Source organism: Lactuca virosa, chromosome 3, assembly GCF_052849685.1.
Source record: "Lactuca virosa cultivar CGN04683 chromosome 3, Lactuca_virosa_CGN04683_v6, whole genome shotgun sequence".
NCBI classification, from domain to species: Eukaryota; Viridiplantae; Streptophyta; class Magnoliopsida; order Asterales; family Asteraceae; genus Lactuca; species Lactuca virosa.
Window position 1 is genome coordinate 35,197,852 of NC_136428.1, and position 9,326 is coordinate 35,207,177.

At 31.1% G+C, this 9,326-nt stretch overlaps 2 protein-coding genes across 6 annotated transcripts; one reads left to right on the forward strand and one right to left on the reverse strand.

The window, feature by feature from the left end:
• Positions 1–830: 830 nt before the first annotated feature.
• LOC145165464 (vesicle transport protein GOT1-like) lies at positions 831–4,828 on the reverse strand. Of its 5 annotated transcripts, XM_079084204.1 has the most exons (8): positions 4,657–4,817; positions 4,321–4,427; positions 3,005–3,096; positions 2,830–2,910; positions 2,633–2,730; positions 2,458–2,539; positions 1,164–1,212; positions 831–1,013 (listed from the first exon to the last, which is right to left on the reverse strand). In XM_079084204.1, exons 2-7 carry the CDS (start codon positions 4,349–4,351, stop codon positions 1,174–1,176), a joined length of 423 nt encoding a protein of 140 aa, XP_078940330.1. In that variant the 5' UTR covers positions 4,352–4,427; positions 4,657–4,817; the 3' UTR covers positions 831–1,013; positions 1,164–1,173. The 5 variants fall into 5 exon arrangements, with proteins under 5 accessions (XP_078940330.1, XP_078940329.1, XP_078940327.1 ...); XM_079084203.1 differs by having other exon boundaries at positions 831–1,212; positions 4,321–4,405; positions 4,696–4,828; XM_079084201.1 differs by having other exon boundaries at positions 831–1,212; positions 4,696–4,827.
• A 574-nt stretch (positions 4,829–5,402) lies between these two features.
• On the forward strand, positions 5,403–7,809 carry LOC145165465 (ras-related protein RABH1b-like). The gene is made up of 6 exons (XM_079084205.1): positions 5,403–5,734; positions 6,701–6,771; positions 6,871–6,959; positions 7,037–7,148; positions 7,237–7,327; positions 7,408–7,809. The coding sequence occupies exons 1-6, from the start codon at positions 5,618–5,620 to the stop codon at positions 7,546–7,548; spliced, it is 621 nt and encodes a 206-aa protein (XP_078940331.1). The 5' UTR covers positions 5,403–5,617; the 3' UTR covers positions 7,549–7,809.
• The last annotated feature ends 1,517 nt before the right edge of the window (positions 7,810–9,326 follow it).

Here is a 9,326-nt window from a genome sequence, read left to right on the forward strand (position 1 = left end):
TGTGACAAAAATGACATGACGCCTACGCGCACTGTGACAAGTGTGACACCACACCCACCAGCCTTATGATTAATTTTGAACCGAACTGATGCAACCCACAACAAACTAATTTTTGCAATTTTAGTTCTCTTACAATCTCAACAACAATAATAACCTTATATAAAGTTCAAATCAGATACAACGTACACGATTTTTCATCAATCATTTATTGATTTTAAGCTTCAATTTTGGACGATTTTTAATTGATTTCTTTTTGAAAGAAATCAATTTTCATAAATTCCATTTTAGCATCGACGTTGCAAATTGAATAACTGCTGGTTTATATTGAAAGCGATTTATAAAAAGTAAAGAATTAATAGGTAATTTTGAATAAACCAATTATCAAATTAATATTTTATTTACATTTCCAAATTTATCAAGAATAGTCAAGTCTTTTGAACTATAGTTCTTTTGAGCAGTTTCACATTGTAGTTGACATTCATATATATTAGTTCAATAAAAAGAAAACAGAATAGCATAGCAAAAAATTATTAAGGGAAAGTAATATAAACCTCATTGAAGTTTGATATGATTTTCATTTGATGACCAAATAATAAATTGTCATTTGATACTTACTTGGTCGCAAGAGATTAAACTGTTTAAAACTTTTTTAACCAACTTTTATGAACATTTTTATCAAAAGAAAATGAGAAACCCACCTTCACGAGAAGGCATACATGCCAAGTCCTTTTGAAAAAAAAAAAAAAAAAAAAAGTCATGGGTAAAAATGAAAACCACTATGGTTGCATTTGAGCTAATATAGGTTTAAACCAGTTGTAAGTGGGAGAAAATAAAAAGTAATTTGTGTCCCATTAACTGAGTCTGTCTAATGCAATGCGCACCAAACATAGTATGTTCTGTTTTGTTCTTTACAGTCTTGTTCTATGAAACAAATGGGGGGCTTACTAAACCCGTTTAATCCAATGGAAGCAGCTTAAGGTCTATGACTTATAACCCTCATATAACCATGGAAACTGGGAAGTAAAAAAAAAAAAAAAAAAAAAAGCAATGAAGAAATATCTAGAAAATATACACAACCAAATTGGCAAAGAAAAAACAAATGATTTTCTAATTTAACAAGCAAAAAAGGTTAAAAGTTGTAAAGGTAAGAACCCAAGACACACCATTGAGTAGTTATACTGGCACCCTTTTGCCGCGGTAACGATCCAACATCTGTACACAGAAATCAAGTAAGTTATATTCGTAAACACTAAACATACACCAGATTATAAATTCTACATCAGTTATAGTAATGACTAACAATAATAAGGTGTTGTTTCTTTTTTACTTATCTTAATGGGGAAATGATTTAGGAGTTGTTTTTCTTTTAAACTTAATGGGCAAAATGGGTTTGTTAAACACTTATACTGGACAACTACATATATATATGGTTGTTTCTTTTTAACTTAATCTGAACATAATGGTTTTATGGGTTAAGCCAAAAAAAAACTTGGCTTAAACCCTCTCACTTTCTCCCTTAAATGGTTTTTAGAATGCCAACTAGCTTATCATATAATTTAATTAACATTTCATAACAATAATAAAAATCATATAACTATTAGAAAAACATAAATACATAATTAATAAATACTTTCATTCAAACATGTACGCTATATATTTTGTTTTTAATGAGCCTAGTAAAGTAAACTTTGATAACAACTTAGTATAAAGTAAAATGAATCAAATAAGGGTTTAGAAGTCGTCCACTGATCCACATATGTATCTAAAGTTTCAAAACCTTAAACCCACCAAAATCATTTTACTAAAGGAAAATATTTTTTTTTTATAATCATATTTAAAAAGTAAAAACTAAAGTTTAATAACTTTTTAAAAATATCAATACTAATGTAAAACATCCTTAGCTCAACGTATTTACTTAAATCAAAATTTATCCAAAATCAAAACAACTCTTAACTATACGTTCGGTTTAGATTATTATTTTATGATTAACTATCATGTTCAATTTAAGTTGCTAATCATATTGTGACTGAACATGATTACATTTGTACTACTATTTGTAGAAAATAAAGCGTGATTTATAAATTTTTTTTTAAAAAAAAAGCAATCATTTGTTATTTCTATACTGAATATTAAAATGGTCATTTATTTAGATTCTGACAGTTCATTCGGTCCAAAAAAGAAACACTCTATATGCATACATCACTTTATCCACACATACATCATTTTACCATTCAGCCATTTTTACTCTTTATCCATACACGACTTAATTGACAAAGTCTGCAAAAGGCTTTTCCCCTATTAAGTCTTCGTAACTTTTTAAAAATTTACCCTCATTTATTTTTTTCCTTCCATTTTCTCAAGTATACCGTGATATTCTCAAATATTTTTAAACATCATTTAATTAAGACTGACAAGACATTAACAGGATCAATATTTACAAGGGTATGGAAAGCATACCGATCTAAGGTAAGGCTGTTGAAAAATCCAACCAATAACTGGTATCTTCTGCACAAAAACTGATAGTGTAGGCCAGAAGCCACTGCATAAATGGGATTTAAGCAATTAATAGCAAGTCCTATGAGCATGAGCAAAAGCAAAAGCAATCAAACTATGAGAAATGTATCAAGCAAACCTGAAGAGAATAATGAATCCATAAGCCTCTGCTGCCATTCCTATTACAGGCCACCCAATGATAACAAAGAAGAAGCCAACACCAAATGAAATTGTGCCCTGTAAATGCAGTGAATGAATCAAAGGATAGATAACTAGATGTACAAAAGAATATTTGATCACACACAAAACAGAATTTTATGAGTGAGTATAAAAAACCTTAAAGTTGCTGCGTTTCATGAAGAACTGCAAGGAGGACTTGACTCCAATGGTCATTATCACTCCTGAGATGAATAGGATCTGGTTCAATACCAAACAAAATTGACCCTTTGTCAGTAATTGTCAAATCAGCATCAGCAATAAGAAAAATAGAGAAATAGATTAAGACACCAACATTTCCAATGGCAAGAAGCCCCTTGTCAAAGAAGAAAATGATCCCCAAAAACGAGAAAAAGACACCAAATCCAGTCAATCCTAACCCGATCTCTGTTTCATCAAGAAAAAACAACTGATTAGTGGAGTAATATTCACAAAGAAAGAAAAGAATCACTAAACACTAATTAAATCTGAGCAATTCTCTTCTCCATGACATTCTTTTAGTAAAAATACAAAATCTGGAACCTGATCTTTGTTACCATACAAACGTTAATTATTTAACTCAGTTTTCAAAGGTAATCTAGTGTCTAACGAGGTATTCCAATTAAAAAATGAAACCCTATAACCACCAATTTGGATACAACAAGGAACCACATCCTTAGATAGGGTTCTATGCATTTACAATGCGAGAATGCAAATACAAAATGTTGATTTTTTACCAAAAATCCAAGTTACTACTTACTAGCATGTCCCCTATGGTATACTCTCTCTCATTATCCCTTAAAATTTATAACAATTTCTATTTTGGCATACCCATATTAGCTGCAGGTTTCTTTATTCAGTAATATTTCAAAATAAAATTGTCAATTTTGGTCCACAAGATTACTCTTGTTTTCTTCATTGCTGAAAGACTTAGACATGCGACTAATAGTCTAACATTCTTATAGAACTATGTGCCCTTTCTATTGCACGATGAATAATGCATTTAAATGCAGTTGCCAGCTATTTGTGCAAAGAAGAACTCTCACTGGTTGGACAAAAAATATAGCAAAGAACAGTTGAAGCATCAATTCACATAGATAATGAAATCTCTGCTCCATGAAGATTAGCCAATCAAAGGGTCTAGGTTTTTTTAAGTTTCTAATCTTTAAAACTGAGCCAGCTTGAGTAGAATTTCAAACATATTGGTTCTAAAGCAAAACCAAGGCTCAGGGTTCAGACTGCACAATGTCCCAGGCCATACAATTATGCATCTTCTGTTCATAAGATACAGGAGTCTATCCGTGACTCATAACATGTATCAGTTATCAGCTGCATATTAAGCCTTGATTACCAGGTGATTAAGCCTTATGTCATTTGTTCTAAATTATAAACCCCAAACCCAAACATTGATACTACCATGACTTCATGTTATACAGTATTGTAGCATCATAGTTGGCAATGATTATACTAATACTCTAACACGATCAAATGTATAGAATGGTCTATATCAACAAAAAATTCAAATTATTGACAAGTGCGGGTTAACTCCAACATTATGATTAAAACTTATATATAAAGTAACTTCAAATTGTAAGGGGGTGCAGAAAAAGAACAAAGATGCTGAAAACTCACTTTTCCAGTCGTTCATCTCTAAACCAACCATCCTGTCTACTCGGATGAAACTCTCCAACGACTAGATCAAATTGATTTCCGTAGACTGAATCAGAAGCAAAACAAACCTAATACAGATGAATTAATCCAAAGTAAAATATAATTCAAACTAACAAAGTTCTAACTATTATGAGATCACGCAATCGATTTAGGGTTTTAATACGCAAAATTCGGCTTAATTAAGATCTCAAAACTCAAATCTTCTTAACTAAGATCACCGATCTGACACGCAAACGAAACAAAAGCAGATATCGAATTTACAAAAACTGATAACAGTTTAATAAAGAACAAACATACAATTCGGCTGTGTAACTTCAGAAATCGTAGGAGATAAACCTGTTTCAGAAGGAGATAAGCACATATATAGTGTGTGTGAGGACTCGGAAGATACGATGGTAGAATTTGTATTCTCCCAGTCGGGTATCGTTCTTCTCTCTGAAGAAATCGATCGTCATCGACGCGTTGTTTTTCAAATTCAGACCTACACCTAACAGCTAACTTGGTCCCTCTACTTTTAGGTACTAGTATCTAAGGTCCCTGTACTTTTAGGTGATAGTATCTTGGTCCCTATACTTTCCAGTATTTTCAGCTAAGGTAATTAACTACTTAAAACCATTGTTCTTCGTATTTTTTGATGGTGGCCATCTTATATGTATTTCTAACTCGCATTTAGTATTTTGCGATGTTTGTTTTTTATGTTTATTTACTTATTTTGTTTGAATATATGTCTAACTGCAGAAGCGAGAATTAGTTATGGTCTGGGATCATCCACGTAATGATTTCAAGCCATAAAAACTAGTTAGTGATGTATTGTTTTCCATAGTTATTATTTAAAATGAGAGTTTTAATAAAAGACCAATTTAAAACTTTTAACTTAAATAATTTTATAACTTATTATTTAAATGACAAAATAATCATTTTTCAAAATTTATCGGCAAATCACAAAAAAGTATTATATTTTGGACCTGTGCAAAACCGGGTTTTTTTTTTTTTTTTTTTTTTTTCAACTTATTAACAAAATCTTTATACAACAAATTTTGCAGTTTACCCCATAATCAATCTAAACAAAAAGGAGTGAAATTTTGAGCAAGGGAGACTCGATCAACTGTATTCTATTCCACCCAGCGACTCCATTTCAAATCAATTCAAAATCGACTGCTTAAAACAGAAGATTTGCAACTCAAAATCTGAGAGGTCTCTAGCAGGATCATCATATTACAGTACTACTTCGTTGACGTGATTCCATCAAATCAACAAAATGGCACGAGCATCAGCACTAGCGAAGTACAAGCTGGTGTTCTTGGGTGATCAATCCGTCGGCAAAACCAGCATTATTACTCGCTTTATGTATGATAAGTTCGATACCTCTTATCAGGTGCGAAAATTGTTATCCTTACACTCATTGAATCAGATCTTTATAGCAGTTTGTGCAATTATCATGTCAAATCGGCGATCTGATTGTACCGAGTCTCTTTCTTGCTGTTTCGCTGATTACAAACAGATCTGTAGTTTTCTTTTGCTTTCAATTCTGTCGGTATAAGTTTTCTATCCCGATTTGAAGCGTGTTTTAGAAATTGTGCAAGGATTTTGAGTTTTACTTAATCAATGTTGTTACAAGGAGTAAGGGACAACGGGAGTGTCTATTTTTATACATAATCATGTCTGCACCAAGTTCAGTGAGATGTCACTGTATTGGTGCGGTATCATGATCTAGAATCCTGCTCCTGTGTTACTTGTTTGGGTATAATCCATGAACTCTTTTAGCCATATAATCATGCTCAGAGGAGATTAGCATCTTGTTTATGGTGCTTTTAGTGAAACACTTTTATTGTTCATGTTTGTAGCTTAGGATATAAACTAAACCAGACAACAATGGTATATACTGTTACTCACAATATATTGATTTAGTACACTACCCACCTCCTTTCCAATATTTGAGATGGATTCTGACTTTTGCAGATCAGATCATCCGAAACCTTTCTACTGGTTGTATTTCTATAACTTTTAACCAACTCCTGTTATTCTAGTTTCAAAGTCAAAATGCATATTTGATTCTTAATACCACATGTTATGTATGCACCCTTTTCCACTTGATACAATAGTATCTTAGCATCTATATATCTTACTTGTCTGTACCATTGTTCTTGTGTGACTGTTACCAATTAGCTACTGTATTATCCTTTCTAAATGACTGAACCATCTGTTTTAAAGCACTTCTTAAGAGATCATCACAAAGTTAAAATAATTGTTCTGTTGTATTAAATGTTAATTTTAACTTACTCTCTTGAAATCAAGCTCAATTTCATATACCTTAAACTAAATCAAGTTCTATGTTGATCAGGCAACCATTGGGATTGACTTCTTATCTAAAACAATGTATCTTGAAGATCGGACAGTTCGTCTGCAGTTATGGTAACATGTTATAAACTGCAAATATTTAGTTTTCTTGATGTCATCTTACACTTTGAATATGATAATTATATGTTACTAAATTGTACAATATGATCTCAGGGATACAGCTGGGCAAGAGAGGTTTAGGAGTCTCATTCCAAGTTACATAAGGGATTCTTCAGTTGCAGTTATCACATATGATGTTTCAAGTATGAAATAATTCAACTACCATTTTTCAACCCACTTTTTCAAGATTTGAATTTTATCTTTTTTTTGTTATAATTAGGTCGGCAAACTTTTCTTAACACTATAAAATGGATCGAGGAAGTGCGTGCAGAGAGAGGTAGTGATGTTATTATTGTTATGGTTGGGAACAAGACTGACCTTGTGGACAAAAGGTGATCATATTCCTTTCATAGCATTGTACTTTCCAATTGTTATCTGTATAAAATATAAATGATGTTTATTAAAAAAAATATTCACCAGGCAAGTGTCAGTAGAGGAAGGTGAAGCCAAAGCTACTGAACTCAATGTGATGTTCATTGAAACAAGTGCTAAAGCTGGGTTCAACATAAAGGTATGCAAAAAAAAGTTTTGTTATATTTTATTGGAAGTTAAAATTAGAAAATGATTTTTATGTTATTTTGTTTATTACAGGCTTTATTTAGGAAAATAGCAGCAGCGTTGCCAGGAATGGAAACACTTTCATCAACAAAACATGAAGAAATGGTTGATGTGAATTTGAAGTCAACAAGCATGAGTTCATCTCAGCCTGAATCTGGTGGTTGTGCTTGTTGATCAAAGTTGAAAAGTTTGGAAACAAAATATTGTGTTTTTTCGGTTTGTTGTTATCATTTACCACAAATGTATGTAACAAAATTCGTATGTTTTTCCCTTTTAATTTGATATTATTACATTTGTTACGGGAGTAGAATCATCCTGCATTACTGAGGTGTAGTTTTTTCATGTATAAAAGGATTTATGTGGAATCGCCAAGATTTTGAATTGGTTTTTTGTATTGATGAATATTTTAAATCAAGGTATTTGTGTTTGGGAATATGCATATTTGTTTAATGTAGAGGTTTGTGATTGTGATTATGTTAAAATATGTTGAATTCATTATCCAAGTGTTAGATGCTTGTCTTGTTAACAAACACAAATTGTGCCCCTTTTTTTTGTATATTTTATGTAAGTATGATGCCAACATTTTTTTAGAAAAGGGACTCCATTGACGTTAATTTATCTTTGAACAAATATCTTAATTATTTATAATTAGTAAATATTCAGTAAAATATCAACATGAATATAATAATTCATATATTAATTAATTATATTATTATATAAGAATTTTATAATTTAATTGATCAGGTATTTAGAAAAGTTAGACATTACTAAGTACCAAAAAGTTGGTCGTGTAGAGAAGTTAAATAAACAAATATTGATAAATATAGATAAAATATTATTTCAATGACAACCGTTGTAATATTTAAAGGGATAAATTGCATGTAAAACAATATTTAAGAGCTTATAAAAACTTTACTTATCTAACGTAGTAAAGTGTTTGCTATAACTTTTTGAAAAACTTTTTTTCTTTTTATGTATCATTTTCTTCACCAACTTTATTTGACAATAAACTATCTTTGTAAATCTTCACCGATATACGATTTAAAAAAATATATATATATATATTTTTATTAGTTGAACATTTATTCTCATCTGTTTGAAATATTATATATAGTCACGTGACTCACGTCATCTAATTGGTCGTATTTTTAGCACATACCATATTTGATGTTAAAGGTTGTTTTGACTAGAATATTGACTTAGGCTTAGGGAGTGGTGTCATATTTGTCACGGTCCACGTAGGTATTACGTCAGCTTTGTCATACTCTTTTAAATTTTTTCCATTTCATGGAATGAGTTGACACACTTGTCATGATATATTTAAAAAAAAATTAATTAATTAAAAAAAATAAACATTTCAAACATATTATTTTTTTAAAACTAAAATTTCATTAACTTCAAACAAAATCACAAACTTACACTTAAAAAACAAAACACATTTGAAATTAAAAAATACACACTTAAACTTAAAAAAACATAACACACTTGAAATTAAACTAATACACACTTAAACTTAAAAAACATAACACACCAGAAAAAACTTAAATTAAAAGACAACGAATTTAAATTTGAGCAAATTTTGGGGACCGCCTCACAATTTGCCAAAAGTCAACAAGCTGAAAATCTTTGTTAATTTCAACACGATAAGCCTCAAGAGCATTTTGTAGCATCGTATTTTCATTTTCACCATTACCAGTTTCATGCATCTCCCTACGAAACACACTGTTAAACGGAGTTGTAAGTGTATTTGCGTGCCTCCATTTGGAGTAGATTTCTTCTTTACCTCAAAGGACCGGGGCTTCGCGGTTGTATTTTTCGGCGACTCTCCTCCAAAAGGTTGTCGTATGGAGGTTACCGTGGATTGGGTCTTCTATAACATCAAACCATGAACGAGCCAACATCATCTCTTCTTCAAGGGACCAAAAACAAATCACACGAGCCATTAGCAATGA

Excerpts from the sequence above, each read along its gene's own strand:
- LOC145165465 (XM_079084205.1), top strand. The coding sequence starts at position 5,618 with ATGGCACGAGCATCAGCACTAGCGAAGTACAAGCTGGTGTTCTTGGGT. Across the intron at positions 6,772-6,870 it reads ACAGTTCGTCTGCAGTTATG|GGATACAGCTGGGCAAGAGA; the intron begins GTAACATGTTAT and ends ATATGATCTCAG. Across the intron at positions 6,960-7,036 it reads TATCACATATGATGTTTCAA|GTCGGCAAACTTTTCTTAAC; the intron begins GTATGAAATAAT and ends TGTTATAATTAG.
- LOC145165464 (XM_079084203.1), bottom strand. The coding sequence starts at position 4,351 with ATGGTTGGTTTAGAGATGAACGACTGGAAAA. Across the intron at positions 2,911-3,004 it reads GGCTTCTTGCCATTGGAAAT|ATCCTATTCATCTCAGGAGT; the intron begins GTTGGTGTCTTA and ends GTATTGAACCAG. Across the intron at positions 2,540-2,632 it reads GGATTCATTATTCTCTTCAG|TGGCTTCTGGCCTACACTAT; the intron begins GTTTGCTTGATA and ends CCATTTATGCAG.